General features: G+C 45.3%; 1 protein-coding gene across 3 annotated transcripts in view; it reads left to right on the forward strand.

Annotated features, from left to right (window-relative positions):
- CCDC149 (coiled-coil domain containing 149) overlaps window positions 1–16,069 on the forward strand; it is a 98,163-nt gene that overhangs the window by 50,861 nt on the left and 31,233 nt on the right. For all 3 annotated transcript variants that reach the window (XM_082728045.1, XM_082728046.1, XM_082728044.1), the window contains 2 exons: window positions 15,138–15,254; window positions 15,777–15,949. In XM_082728045.1, the coding sequence (XP_082584171.1) occupies window positions 15,138–15,254; window positions 15,777–15,949 (290 nt within the window). The remainder of the gene's footprint in view (window positions 1–15,137; window positions 15,255–15,776; window positions 15,950–16,069) is intronic.

Consider the following 16,069-nt stretch of genomic DNA (forward strand, 5'->3'; position numbering starts at 1 on the left):
CTTGACAAATGACGGTGATGTTCACTGTTTCTGGGAGTTCTTGGTTCGTGGAAGGCGCCATTTTGAAAGATGCTGGCTCTTTAAAAAATGAACGCAAGAGTCTGTGTTATGCAGAGAAGTCTTCCATGATCAAAGATCAGAGAGGATTTTCTGCTGCTAGTTTGAGAGGCTCAGTCTGAGGACCAACTGGGAGGTCTTCCTGCTTAGCCTCTTCTCCACTTAATCAGCCTTTACATTTTTTTTTTTTAACCCCTTGGATTTACATATATTTGGAAAAAATTAGGCTTGACTATTCCAGGTCATGAAGTAGGCGGTGGGAGAGAATGCCTGAGAAGGGTTTTAATTAACACTGGACAAGCTAATCAGGGCTCTGGTGTGGTTTTATGCACCATTACAAGGATTTAAGTTCTGTAACCTAGGTGTTTGGTTCATAATTAAAGGCCAGACCTTTATAGTCGTTCCTCAAGGTTTTCTAGAGAATGAAATGAGATGCGTGTAGTAGTTTCCCTTAAACCCGTAAAAATACTACAGGAATTTTGGAGACATAATAAATCCACAAAATATTAGAACATTTTGAAAAGATGTGATTTTTGGATTCATGGTTCTTGATTGACTGATTTTATTTCCTTATCTCTTTTTTTCCCCCTTAAATGAGCTATCCACCTCCCCAACTTTCCAAAATATACTTCTGCCTCATCTTTTGGTCACTTTTAATTTTGACACCTTTTAGACATGGGAATCGACATTTGCGACTGGTATTTCAAGGAAAGAAAGGGAGGGCGTGTGTGTATATGAGCATGTGTGTATGCATGTGTGAGTGTGTGCAGGACTGAGTGTGTGTGTGTGTGTGTGTATGCACGTGTCACACTAAGCACAGGTCTGGGACTCCTTGGGTGTTGGCACAGTCTGAACTTCTTGATTTGTTTGCGCTCTGGGTCTTTATTCCAGTAGCTGGACACATTTATCAAACTTTGTTTTCTTGCCCAAGGTTTAGAATTTAGTGACTCATATTCATGGTCTGTGAAGTAATTCGCCCGCCAAAAGGTACAGGGAAGATGCTATAATGTTCAGCAGGCCCCATATCTCAGTATCCAGCCTCCCCTCCTCAAAAAAAGACCAACTGCCATGAGCCCCAGAGAATCCATTTATTCTCATTTGCATCTATAGTTATAGGGCTGATTTATTTTCAGATCCCTGTGAGTCATAGCCACCCTCCCCCCCACCCCCACCCCCGGTTGTCAACATTAGGGCCAGATGACTCATTCCATAATGACACCAGCCATCTTGGGAAACGCAGAGGCCCCTGTTCCTTGGTATGTGGTGAAGAATGGGTTAATCCTTCATTTGTTCTTTTGTTGTTGTTGTTTAATTCGTTAAGTCTCTTGCTGTTCCAACCTTTCTGTCACCTTCCAAATCCAGTTCAACCTCCTTGCTGTTCTGGGTAGGCCCTCCAGTATCTGGCCCCTTAACTGATTTCTCCAGCCATGTCTATTGCCACTAGTCACCTCGTGCTTCAGTGCAACAGCACTAATTTCAGCCCCTTTGCTGAACTTTATTGTCCTATGCCTCAGGGCCTTTGCACCTGCTACTGGTGCTGTTTGGGGCACTCTTTCCCTTTACCTCCCTCTCCAACTCTGGTTCATCTTTCCAGTCTTAGGTCAAATGTAGCCTTCTTCAACTCTTAGGGCCAGGTCCTGTGCATGCCCACAGTGCTCCGCTCTTTCCCCTCTGCTTATGCACGTGTATGGCACACTCGCCCCAAGAGTAAGCTCTTTGCAGGCAGAATTCCTGACTGGGCTTTATTGCTGGGAATTAGCACTCTTAGTTCCTGGTACATGCACATTACTTAGTAAATCTTAATTGAAGAAATGAAATGGAATAAATGAGTGAATGAATAAACGGAGAGAATGAAGGGAAGGAAAAGAAGAGCCAAAGGTTCAAGAAAGAGGAAGAGGAGAACAAAAAGAACAAAGAATATAAGAAAATAAGCAGACTGAGAAAATAAGTTGTGGTTGTCACCGGTAACTCCATTCACAGGCCAAGAAGTAGTTTTAAAATTTGGAGAAATGAGCTAGAAAAGCAATCTTTCATCTAAGAAAAAATAAAACCAAAGCAAACCCCAAGTGTGAGACCTTGGGAAGCCCTTGTGGAGAGAGCAGAGTGTCTGAGGCTGAGCCTTGGTGGACTCAGGGTGAAAGTCCTGCCCATAGGCTGCCTCAAGCCTGTGAAATTCAAGAACACTTAGTATCTGATGTTATTGGACTGCCCCTCCCCCAACCCATACCATTCCAAACAGAAGGGCCGATGGCATCATTTTATGAGCGACTGTTAAAGCAGAAGATTTTTATCTCCAAGTTGCCATTTTAACTGATGACCCTTATCCATATTTTGGGAAGCCCAGATTCTAGATGTTAAGTACATTTAAGAAACAAGGTGATAGGAAATTACTTGCCTTGGATATTTTAAGGTAGACTAATTTTTCCATTTGTTCAGCTAGAGCCTTGTAACCCTACGTGCCATAAAGCATTTTCAAACAGCCTCTTGAAAGATTTGTTGCCACCCTGGCTTACAAGCAGCTTAGCCCTCCCATGGGGTTGGGGGGTGGGGGGGGTCTGGGATCGGGTTGGGGGGGTCCCATGATTAAACACCACCTGCCATCTTTCTGAACTGTGCCCAAGAATTTCTCGGAGCTCCTGGGTGGACACAAACCCCCAGTACAAGCTAGAAGAGAGGCATGAGGAGGGAAACTTATCAGACACCCTCCGTTTCCTTGATAATTATGGTTCTGAAAGGTTAATGAGGAAATAGGAGGCATGTGGGGGAAGGGAGGACTCATATCTCCACAAATCACGTTGAGAGAAGCTTTTCATGGGTGGTAGATTGCCCTGGGCTCTCAGGGTGTCAGTCTGTGCAGAATAAGGACCAATTATGTGGAAAGACCCAGACAATGCTGGGACCTCGAGTCTGAAAAAGAGCCCAGTAGAAGAAATGCAGCTTTCCTTCCTACCCTAGAGGACTGCCTGCTCCTTTTCTGGGCATTAAAAGAGTGGATTTAGGGCAGGAAGACCAGGAGGAAGAAGGGGTTTTCTGAGAATTGAAGGATTAGTAAGAGTCACCAACAAACCCAGCAGAGCACATTTGGGTCAGATAACCAGAGGTGAGCTGGTAGACCAGCTCTTAGAAAGAGGAAGGCTGGCTGATAGTGCTTTATTGATTTATAACAAATCATGAAGCCACCAGCATGAAAGCACTGAGCGGTGAGTTGGGAAGATTGGCACTCCCGGAGAGACCAGCTCCAGCCTTGCCAATGTCAAGTGGTGTAGAGAAATATAGTCTAAGAAGTCCAACTTCGGAAATTGTTCGACCCAGATTTATAGCTCTGCCAGTGGTTGTTTTATGGCCTTGAGCAAGTCAGTTTTCTCTACAGGCCTTAGCTTCCTCATCTGGAAAATGGGAGCAATCATATCTCACATTGAATTGTTGACAGGTTTTATCATTTATTCATCCACACATATATGGGGACTTGCTACATACTGCTTAATGTTCTAGGAGATGTGGATATACCAAGATATAAGAAAGACAATGTACCCATTCTCACAGAACTTATATTCTAGTTGGGGAGAGATACAGTAAGAAAATAAAATATACAAGATCATGAGATAGAGGTTAGTGCTGGGAAGAAAAGAAAGTAGGACAAGGAGAATTAATGATTGGGCGTGTGTGTGCAGTACTCAGTGTTTGTAAAGGGTGTAGCATAGTGCCTGGAACCCAGGAACTGTTCCACTAAGGGTAAATGTTGCTGGTATCTTAGCATGACCTGGGGCCAGATTGGCTTAGAATTCTCTTGTGCAAGTGTTCTACTAGGAAGCTCAGGTCTTCCTTCCTATTGATCAAGTATTTCCAGTGAACTGGGTACATGCCTCCCAGTAGAGACAGAAATTGTGGTGAGACGCCTCGCCTCTGGATTCCCCCAAACTCAGCACTCCTTATAACTACCCCAGACTTTGCCAGCACCAAGCATGCTTCCTTTGGTGCATAGCTCCTGGAAGCTTCCTTGCATTTTGTGTGCCCCTTGTAAAATAGGCACCTAACAGAGCATGCCAGGAACAGGAACACATGTTTCCAGTGAGACAGCCAGAACTCAGTTTTCTTGTCCACTTGCTTTTGTTTTTTCTTCATGTGACAGCTTATGGCACTTTATTGCAGAAGAACAATAACGCAATGCAAGGTATTCAAAAGCAAGGATGTTCGGGTGGACAGCATCTCCTAGCAGTGTTCCGCATCTGAATTTCCTGGGCCCCTACTGGCCAATTGAAATGTAGCTCTTTGTAATATTGCATAAAAACAGGGTTTTGCCCTTAATAATGAGCTTTATGTTACACCAGCTGATGGCCTTTAAGCTCCTCTGTTTTATGTGGCGTTGGCACCATAAAACGATAGGGCCCTTCTGTGAACATACCTCTATTGACGTGGGACTTTTGGATGGATTCAGAGAGCAAACCAATTAAGTAAAGCCACGAGCCAATAAAGACAGACCAAGGAGTATGCAGGTGACTAATTAAAGTATATTTTGTTTTTTTAAAAAAAGAAAAGAGTGCTCAGCCGTGGCTGTTTGTAATGGTCCGGAATGAGTTATCAGAAAGCTCTTTGTAAACCATTCATCTTTATGCTTCAGAGGAACAGAGACATGTCCCAGTCTGTAGGAAACCCAAATGAAGAGAGCACTCTAATGAAAAGCTCTTACCTTGGGGCATTATAGAAATTAATTACAAAGAATTGAAATGAGTGATAAGGGCCCTTCGCTGGCTCCAGCCCCTCATATCTTGCTCTAACTGGGATCTTGACTATGAACTATAGACAATGCTCAGATCGTTCAGCAAGCAGTCAGAGGAGATCAGTATTCCCTAAGGTTTTACTGTCAGATGAATTAGACACATTAGGTCTCAGAGACCGTACTGCAGCCCACCTCAGGTGAGTGCGTAGCTCAGGTGGTCCAGGAGACCAGGCATTGTAACTTACTTCTTATTTTTTAGTTTTTTTCAAGTATTGTTTACTCTCTTTTTTTAATTTAAAATCAATGTCATTAACATACATTGTATTACTAGTTTCAAGCATAGAGTTTAGTGAGTCCTAGAGAACTGGTTCTGAGAGATAGTGGCCCAAGATTCCTTCTACAGCACGTCACATCCAGATCATGCTCAAGAGCAAGGACATTGAAACACCCTATGACTGCTCAGTGGGGCTCTATAAAGACTGTGGCTCTGAGGCTGACATGTACTGAACTGGCTGACGGTAATTCGGGGGCTTCCTAACTGTGTGCTCGTGGGCCAGCTGCTTGAATTTTCTTTGTTACAGTTGTTCTCCTCTTTGGCACAGTGGAGATAACAGTAGTACTTGCCTTATAGTGCACGGCTCAGTGGAAATCATCTCAACAGAGCTGTACTGAGGCCCCAACTATATGCTCTACAGAGGGGGAAATAAAGGGAGTCCCTGCTTTCATGGGACTTCCATTCTAGTAGGGATAGATGAACAGTAAGCAACTAAACAGATGTATTCTATTTCATAGATTCTGAGATGAAGGCCTTCACATTTGAACATCTCTGACATATAATCAGTGGTATTGTGTTGTTACAATGGACAATTTTTATTCCTTTTAGATGTACATAAAGATGGGTCTTAAAGTTGATGGAGTTTTTTTGTTTAAGAATTTATTTATTTTAGAGAGAGCTAGAGAGCATGAGCAGGGGGAGGAGCAGAGGGAGAGGGAGAGAGAGAATCCCAAGCAGACTCTGTACTAAGCTCAGGGCCCAAGGTGGGGCTCAATCCCGTGACCCCAAGATCATGACCTGAGCCAAAATCAAGAGTCAGACACTCAACAGACTGAGCCAGTCAGGTACCCCTGGAGTTTTATATTTGATGAGATACAGTATGACATGTCAGAGGATATTTGATGCTAAGTGAAAACATGACTTAGAGTACTATGGGGTGCAACCAGGGCAGAAGGGGAACACTATTTATATTAGGTGGTCAGGGAAGGCATATCTGCTCACAGGCCCTTTGCTGAGAAGCTTGAAGAGTGGGAGGTGGGAGGTGGTCAGGTAACCAAGGGATAAGGTGCACAGCCCTGAGACTGGGACAAGCTTGGGACGATAAAGGCATGGCAGGGAGGCCAGTGTACCTTTTATGAGAATTAAATATGAAAAGTTATGTTGCATAAAGCACTTGACACAGAACACACTCCCCTGGGTGAATGCTGTGCAGTCGCTGTCGTAGTTGTGGAGAGAGGTGATGGAACATGAATTCCACAACCCTGTATTGCCAGGGTGGACCTCCCAGCCCTGTCATTTGCCAGGTTTATGGTGCGGGCAGGTTGCTTTACCTCATCAGAGAATGGAGATACAATAGTACGTCACAGGGTACCTTGTTGGCCTTCTCTGGATTCATGTCTGTAAGCACTGAAGCCAGGGCTTGGGGTGTGGGAAGAGCCGCCTGTGTTCCCTGTAAGCAATAAGAGATGGCAACCTTCAGAGAGGGGGCACTGTGACTCACTGAACTCAGTGTGGACTCAGGGCAAGAGCCTTGGCTTCAGAGCCTGCTTCAGCCTCTCTGTGGGGTGGGAGGGTCTCTCCTGTAGAGGACATGACAGTGTCTGCTTCCTGGAATCATGGGAAGCATCAAATGAGAGCCCTCCTATGTTTAAAAAGTATTTAAGGGCCTCTCCAGTTAGCTAGACACCACTGTGGGTACCAGATGTTCCAGAGCACTTGATAAGGGAGCTTCCGGCTATGGTGGAGCTATTGGTGGGGATGGCATGAGAGGTGAATGAGATCATTTCTGGTAGGTATGATGAAGACAGTAGAGTTGGGTGGTCTGAGTGGGAGCCACTTCAGGGTGAATGGCTCTCATGATGGTATCCAGAGAAGACTTCACAGGAGAGGTGATATTGGATCTGAGACCTGAAGGCAGAAAGGAAGTGGGTTCTGGATAGACCAAGAGAATGTGCAAAGATCCAGGAGCAGGCACAAGCATTTATGTTTGAGGCATTGAAAGGAAGCCAGACAGGCTAGAGAACAGAACAAAGGCAAGTGGCTGGAGATGGAGTCAGGAGGCTTGTGGGGAGCAGCTCATGTCCTCATGTTGTGCCTCATCAACCCAACTAAAAACTCTGGCATTTCCAATGCAGTGAAAAGCCACTGAAGATATGATGTGTCAGAAAAGCTTCTAGCACATTGTTTGGCTCAAGTTGGGTGCTGGCTAACCAGGAGACATTGATATACACACTAATGAGAGCATGTGATGATCTCCAGAGCCTTGGGAGGAAGACAATGAAAACAACTGTGGTTTTTTTTGTTTGTTTGTTTTGGTTGTTTTAGTGACAAATTCTTTTTTTTAAAGCTAGAACTGGATTGACCTATAGATCCAGGAATTTGGACTCTGGTGACACAATAGAGTTGCAAACTGGAGCCTTTTTAAGCAATTATGTCCAATTTTATCAAGGGTATTTCAAAAAGGTCAGAGGGCAGTTGGAGAGCATATGGAGAAAACCAACAGGAAAAGTCAAGATAGGCAGGGCCTTGTTTATTAAGACGGCAGGCATGGCACTATGCCAGCTGAATGTCTAGTAAATGCCTTTTGATGCTGACCTCCCCCTAGGTGAGCTATTAGCAGCAGAACACAGAACTGGGGGGAAGGGAGGGCTAGCATCCACTTCCTGTTAGTAATCCTTTCATCTTTCCCCATAACCTGACAAATAGAGGCTCTGCCTAAGAACAGTAACCATACCAACTGTAACTGGCGATTGCACTTTTAGAGCTCTTTGGAGACTTACATCAATAGTCATCATTGCATTGTAGCTGCACTTTATGAGGATAGAGATACTCTCCTCCGAGAACTGGCATTGTGCAGTGCACAGGATGGGCAGCCATACAGAGCTATCTTGTCTACAAAATAGCTTTTATCCTTATTACAAACTGAAGGTATCCCCCTGAAATTCTTATGTTGAAACCTAACCCCCACTGGGGTGGTATCCAGAGGTGGGGCCTTAGAGAGGTGAACAGCTCAGCCTTCATGAATGGGATTAATGCCCTCATGGAAGAGACCCTAGAGAGAGCTCTTAGGCCTCTCTGCCAAGTGCAGATACAGCAAGAGGATGGTTATCTGTGAAGGATGAAACAGGCACTCAGCAGAGACGAAATCCGCCAGTGGCTTGAGCATGAGTTTCCTTGCCCTCAGAACTATAAGAAATGCATTCTTGTTGATCAGAAGCCACCCAGTCTATTATGTCCTGTTATAGCAGCCCAAACAGACCAAAGCAGGAGTTGGTCCTAAGAAGTGAGATGCTGCTAGAACAAGTAACAAATGTGGAAGTGAATTTGGAACTGGATAATGCGTAGGGCTGGGAGAGTTTGAAGTGTGTGCTAGATAAAGCCTACATTGCTGTGAATGGACCATCAAGGGCAATTTTGGCAAGGGCTCGGGAAGAACAGAGAAGAATGCCTACGTCTTCTTGGAGAATATTAAAGTAATCCTGAAGAGGATGTTGGTAGAGATATGGACAGTGAAGGCCATGGATGGGGTCTCGTAAATAACTAGGAACATGTTGGAAACTAGTGGGGGGAGGCCTTCCTTGTTATGTGATAGTCAAGAACTCAAGAACTTGGCTGAATTGTGTTTGAGTCCATTGTTTTATGGAGGGTAGAACTTGTGAACAATGATATTTGGTATTTAGCTGAGGAGATCTCTACGGAGGGTATTGGAGACATGGCTTGGTTTCTTCTGATTGCTTATAGAATACAATAGAGAAATGACTTGAAGATGGAGTTTTAAGCAAAACCCAGAATGAAAGATTTGGAAATCCTCAGCCTATCTGTATTGTAGAACAAATGGGACCACCAAGGGATGGCCAGGTGACCATTTGATAAAGAGATAAGCACTGGCCAGCCAGCTCAGACACGACCCAGGGGTTTTTCTTAAAAACAATGAAAGAATGAATATGAAGACAAATCAGAGACCACCCAATCATCTTGGTGTGCATGAGCCTGGGGTCCCAGCAGACTGGTTCCAAAGGATGGGGTCACCCAGACCTGCACGGCCAGCAGAGAGCCCTATGAGGTTGTATTACCAAGTCAAGGGGGTGAGGTTGTCATCCCTGGTGGGTCCAAAGGCAGAACAACAAGCCAGAGAGAATGATTCTGGAGCCTAAAGGTTTAACATTGTTCTGTTCAGTTTTGGACTTACCTAGGACCCATCACCGCTTTCTTCTTTTTTTTTTTAATTAATTTATTTATTTTCAGATAAAACGGTATTCATTATTTTTTCACCACACCCAGTGCTCCATGCAATCCGTGCCCTCTATCATACCCACCACCTGGTACCCCGACCTCCCACCCCCCTGCCACTTCAAACCCCTCAGATTGTTTTTCAGAGTCCATAGTCTCTCATGATTCACCTCCCCTTCCAATTCCCCTCAGCTCCCATCTCCTCTCTACTCCCCATTTCCTCCACGATATTTGTTATGCTCCACAAATAAGTGAACCCATATGATAATTGACTCTCTCTGCTTGACTTATTTCACTCAGCATAATCTCTTCCAGTCCCGTCCATGTTGCTACAAAAGTTGGGTATTCATCCTTTCTGATGGAGGCATAATACTCCATAGTGTGTATGGACCACATCTTCCTTACCCATTCGTCCGTTGAAGGGCATCTTGGTTCTTTCCATAGTTTGGCGACCGTGGCCATTGCTGCTATAAACATTGGGGTACAGATGGCCCTTCTTTTCACTCCATCTGTATCTTTGGGGTAAATACCCAGGAGTGCAATTGCAGGGTCATAGGGAAGTTCTATTTTTAATTTCTTGAGGAATCTCCACACTGTTCTCCAAAGAGGCTGCACCAACTTGCATTCCCACCAACAGTGTAAGAGGTCACCCCTTTCTTCTTATCTGTTTATCCTTCTTGGAATGGGAATGTCCTCTGCCTGTCCTGCCTTTGTATTGTGGGAGAACACAGCTCGTCCAGTTTCACAGGCTCATGGCCAGAGGGGTTTGCCGCAGGATCAATCATGACTGGAGTCTCACCCATATCTGATTTAGGTGCTATTTCAATGAGGCTTTGGACTTCAGAGTCAATGCTGGTATGAGTTAAGACTTCTGGGGCTGTCGAGATGGAATGAGTATATTATGTATGTGAGAAGAACATGAATTTCAGGCGGCCAGGGGCGGAGTGTTAGAGACTGAATATTTGTGTCCCCCCACAAATTTGTATGTTGGGATCCTAACCTCCCATGGGATGCTAGCAGGAAGTGGGGCTTTTGTGCAGTGATTGGGTCAATAGGAGGCGCTCTCATGAATGAGACAGGTGTCCTTACAAAAGAGGCCTCCACCTCTCAGTCACATCCTCCACCACATGAGGACACAGCAAGAAGGCGGCCATCTCTGAAGCAGGAAGCAGATACCACGTCTGCCAGCACCTCGATTTTAGGACTTCTAGCCTCTAGAATGGTGAGAAATAAACGCTTGCAGTTTAGAAGCCACTGAATCTGTGGCAATCTGCTTCAGCAGCCTGGACGGATTAACACAGTCCCCATTTTCAGAAAAACAATGACACCCAGGGCCCAGCGAGGTTAGATGACTTGCCAAGGTGGCACAATGAGGATAAGCAGCACTGGGATCTGAACACAGGTAACACCTGCGAATACAGCCGTTCCTGCCCCTGCCTCCCTGTCACCATCGACAGTGGCAGACGGGTCCAGGCAAGTGAAGACCAGATGAGGAGAGGATGTGGAGAGCTGAGGGGTGAAGGCTGAGAAGAGGTCTTGGAAAGGAATGAGTCATTCCGACGGGGGGCCCCCAAGGAGGACCAGAGTTTGAACAGGGCCTCCACAGAGAAGTTGGACTCCATCCACGGGATGGGGGAGGGGAACCCAAGAGCCATTTTGCCACATGGTTTTGTGGCCGTATTCCTCAGCCACATCCCAGCTGCAGCTGCTCCTCAGCCATAAGCTGACAACTCACACCCATAATTCATTCATAAACGTTTATTTCCATCTAAATCAGCAAATGAATACATCTATTGGTGGCGTGCATGAGCCTTATGGGGCAATGATCTGCTTCTCTGGCTGGCGCAGGGAGGTTGGCCACGGAGGTTTGATGGCCCCGTTTGGGGGAATTAAGTGGCCTGAGCAGTTGCTTCATGACCATTTCCAAGGTGGGACGATAGCCTCATTGCCTGCAGTGTATGGATAAGGTTGGCTCCAGTCTGCTGCTTTCAGCTTGGAAGAAAGACTGGACCTCCCCGGGGGGTGGGGGGGCGTAGGTATGGGGACACTCACATGGAGGAAGACGGTGATGGCAGTCATAACAAGAATCGTAATAGCAGCTGACAGTGCACACATTCTGTGTTCCAGGGGCTGTGCTAAGTATTGCAGAAAAATCCCACCGTCTCTTAGGATTATATCCTAAAGTCAGCATGTGTCTAGCCCTGGTTCCCCTGATGGTCCCTTAAATTGTCCATAAAGTTCAGGGCATGTGGCATTTAGGTTCCTGAACCGGGCAGTAGGGATAAATATGAACAACGTGTTTGTGTCTGAATGTATTAGCAGCCACCCTCCCACACCCCTCTGTCTGGGACCCTGAAAGCAGGGGTGCATAGCGGCACAACTGAAAACATTGTCCTCACTCATCCTCTCTTCTCCATCGCTCTCTTCCTGCCAAGCACGATCTTTGAACTCCTGACTTAAATGCTCACTTAAACCACCTGCACTCATTCTCACTCATTCTCAGTTCATGCTTAGAGCACCTGCTTGCCCCCTTCAACACCCCCCACCCCTGCAGAAGCTATACTGTTACTGCTTCAGTGGAAGATACAGCAGCTCAGGGAAGGTCAGGCCTGTGTATAGTTGTACAGGTAGCAGACTGTGGACCCAGACCCCAGACCCCAACCAAGACAGATTCCAGGGCCTGCAGGGGCTGCTGCCCTGGAAGTCAGGAGAACTCTTCCCGCTGCATCCCTACCGCAACCCCCTCCTTGGGCCCCTTCAGCTGGTTGCACTTGAGTTTCAGACCAACTAATGATCCAGCTATTACGAGTGTGGGCCTCACTTTTAAAAATAAATGTTTCAACCAGTCCAGCCCTGCAATTTAATAGGCAATATTGTATGCATATTAAACACCAAATGATTGTTAACATATTTATTGAAGCATAACAGGCATCGGGCATATAAAAGATGACTCTCTTATATGGCTGTCAGACCTCAATAAACATGTTTAATAATTAATTGGCGTTAAGCAAACATAATTGTGTGATTCTAAATTAGGTGTTCAGTGAAGCATTCTGTGCATGGAAAACCACAGCAGTGTTTTATTACTTCAAGATCAGGCTGTCAATCTGGCTTTTCACATATCAGGAGAAGTACCCCCCGTTCCACGCTGTGTCAAAGGCCTCCTGTAGCCTCACGCCAAAAAAGGCATAAGCCCTCTCGTTCCTAGACCCTTTAATCTGAGAAACGTTTCTCATTTGGTTAGCTGTTTGTCTATCTGCATATCCACTTGGGTTCCGAAAGTTCTGAGCCAAGAAATTGTCTGATGCAGAAGATGGTTTCACATCCCAGCAGTTGGTTGAATTAACCAGTTCTGCTATAAACGCCATCTCCCCCCAGTACAGGTGATTCACATCATTCGCGATAGCTCTGCTCTCTAAATTCTCTGCAAACAGCAAATTAACAAATACCGAAGATTGCTCCTAGGGGAAATGTAAGACTAGGTTCCTCTGAGCCTCTGGTCAGAATTTTTTTTTTTAATCAGTTCACATAGAACTTTGAACTCAAGGCCCATAGCGCTGTAAGTCACATTTGACACGTATTCTCCGTCTCACAACCTCACAACCTAGAACACAAGACATCACTTCAGCACTGTGCATTTTAAACAGCAGAACACCAACAAAAAGCAAAAAGACATGAACAAACAGGACAATGACCAGACCATGAAAGGAGCACCTGTTTGCAGTACGAGGACTGAAACAAGAAGGTAGACCATTGCTTTGTTCTACCTCAGGTGGAAACACTCCTGTCGGAGGAATCATGTTCTTTGCAACTCTGTTGATAGCAGCACATGTCTGGCCATGATGCAAAAATGCCACGAATGTTGATTTTGAGATTGCAAATAGATGTGCAGGTAGGTAAATTCACACCTGCAGGACCCTTGAGTTATGAGGATCAGCTGTAATCAGGTTCCATGGAGCACAGATGTCTACATCCCTAAGTATCCTATGTCCTCTGCTGGCCTTTTGTACAAGCTGCCCAGAGAATTGTCTGCTCAGTATCAGTGCTGCTTTAGCACATAGTAGGTGCACAATAAATATTGGTCACATTCAGTCAAGTGGTTTTCAGTAAAGGACCCAAAGTAGTTGTCGTTTGAAAGTAGATGTCCATTGCTTCTGTTTACACCATTGTTTTCCTTGGTGACTGCTGGTATTTATTGTCTCTATCTAGTTAATATTCAACCTTGGCTTTTAATTTTCTTTCACCTGCCTCTAAATCCTTTAGAGACTTGAGGATCCATTTTCTTTGCTGGCCACGAACACCTTAAGATTCATGCTAGGTGAGGAAAAGCATGCCCCAAGCGGACTTCACTGGCTGGGTCATAAAAATCTGTCTCCAGGTTTTTCGTCTACGAAGCCCATCCACACACACCCTACAGGGAGGTGGGAAGTCAAGCTTACAACCTTTTCAGAAGAAGCATCAGGAAGCAGGGCCATAACTTGAAAAAGTCAGTCTCATGGCCATGGTGTTGGCACTGAGCTAGACACTTAAGGACAGTTCTGGCCCCATCAGATCTTCCGGGGATCACTGTTTCCATTATGACCCTACCCGAAGGTTTGGAATTGCACATGGAGCTAGGCGCCAGAGTCTGGAGCAACTCTAGGTCTGCAGGGATCCTTTGGAAAATTACATTTTAGAACCTGGAATTTTATCTGTAGGCATTTAAAAACCTATAAATGAAAGTCTGTTATGAAAGTCATGTGTGCTTATTTGACAAGTTAGAACATAGAGTACAGAACAGAGAACATACATATCTCACCATCACCAAAACACACACATTTAAAAATTTGGGTGTAGGTAGGGGCACCTAGATGGCTCAGTGGGTTAAAAGCTTCTGCCTTGGCTCAGGTCATGATCCCAGAGTCTTGGGATCGAGCCCCGCATCGGGCTCTCTGCTCAGCAGGGAGCCTGCTTCCCCCTCTCTCTGCCTGTCTCTCTGCCTACTTGTGATCTCTGTCCGTCAAATAAATAAACAAAATCTTTTTTAAAAAATTAGAGTGTATTGGGCCACTTTTTCTTTTGTGCACGGGTTCTTTGTATGACTTCAATTTTACTACAAATGAAAGTTAGTCTTCTGCTTTTTGTTCCCCGCTTAGCATGCTGTCATAAGCATGTTCTGTGTTATTACACAGTTCATCACCCTTATTTCCAACAGCTGCAAACTAGCCCATTGATTGATTGCACTGCATTTTGCTAGCCATCCCGTGCTCATTAGATGTTTGTTCTCATTCTTTAGCTCTTTCTGAAAATGAGAGTACAATCCACTTTTTCTTTTTTCCTAAAGCTGGTGCATGTCTGGGATTGCTGTTAGCCCAGGTTGTCAGAAACAAGGTTACGGGATCATTGGTTGGGACATTTTTAAGGCCCTTGATGACATAGCCTCATTGCTAAGATGTGGGAACAACAAGCCTATCTTACTAGATGCTTCCAAAAATTATGTTGTCTTTGTTGTCTTTGCTGACTGTAGAAGAGACCCAGAGTTTTTTCTTTACTGTGCCAGAGCTGCAAAGGACCTCCACTTTCAAACGCCCAGGCCAGTGTTCCCGTTAGACTTACACTGTGTGTGCATGGATATAGGGGTATATGCATGTGTGTGCAAACTACAATATATATTTAACTTATTCTTTAATTCATGATATTGCCAAGACATTTCTTTGTCTCATGCCTTTCCTCAGTATTTTTTGAAAAGTCATACCTTCCAAAACTTTTTGCTGAATATTGCTCAGGTTTTGGTTTGGATCTATTCATTTTAACACACACACACACACATTTTCTCTCTCTCTCTCTCTCTCTTCCTTTTTTTACTAATGGAAAATATAGCTCTTGAGGATGACAATTGCCAAACAGAGGCTCGGAGACGAAGAAATTGGCGTGCGGCATTTTGCAGCCCATGAGCGTGAAGACTTGGTTCAGCAGCTGGAGAGAGCTAAGGAACAGGTTATTGCTAACATCTGTTAAGAGTGGGGGATATATTTGTACCGTTGGACTGTGTCCGGTTTCTCAGAGAGGGCAAGGTGCCTGGGATGCCAGCCAGAGGCGCAAGGAGGGTGTGAGTTGAATGCTTTGACGTTCTCCCTGCTCTGTAAGTTCCTGATCTGCCTCTTGTGGTCCTTGCTTCCAGAAGGTCTGTTCCCCTAGTTTGGGGTGCCATTGGTCTGAACACAAGAAACATCTTCCCTTTCCCCCATTCAGGATAGACAGGAAAGGAACAAGACATGACAAATGGGCCTTAATTTGCAAATTTACCCAAGTGTTGAGTGATACTTTTTAGACAAAATCTCAATGGGTACAGAGCCCTAGTTAGGGGACAGGAAAGAGAGCCTAGACTTCATTTCCCTCCTCTCGTAGGTGGGATGAATATGCCCTGTCAGAGTCGGTCAGCAAAGCAGAAGCCTCCATCTCTGGCCCTAAAATGATGTCTGAAGAACATCTTAAGTAAGGACACTTCCTTGGTTTCAGATAGAGTCTCTGGAGCATGACCTGCAGGCCTCGGTGGACGAGCTTCAGGACGTTAAAGAAGAACGGTCTTCCTACCAGGACAAAGTGGAGAGGCTCAACCAGGAGCTAAACCACATCCTGGGTGGGCACGAGAACCGCATCATTGACGTGGATGCCCTCTGTATGGAGAACAGGCAAGTGGCTGGGCCCGGGCATGCACTCAGGCAGGACACCGGCCGTGCAGTCTCGCAGCCCAAGTTACAGCTGCCTTGCAATGAAAGGAAAGTCCCATCGCCAAAATGGTGATAGTAATG

Source organism: Mustela nivalis (assembly GCF_964662115.1).
Source record: "Mustela nivalis genome assembly, chromosome: 4".
Taxonomy (NCBI): Eukaryota; Metazoa; Chordata; class Mammalia; order Carnivora; family Mustelidae; genus Mustela; species Mustela nivalis.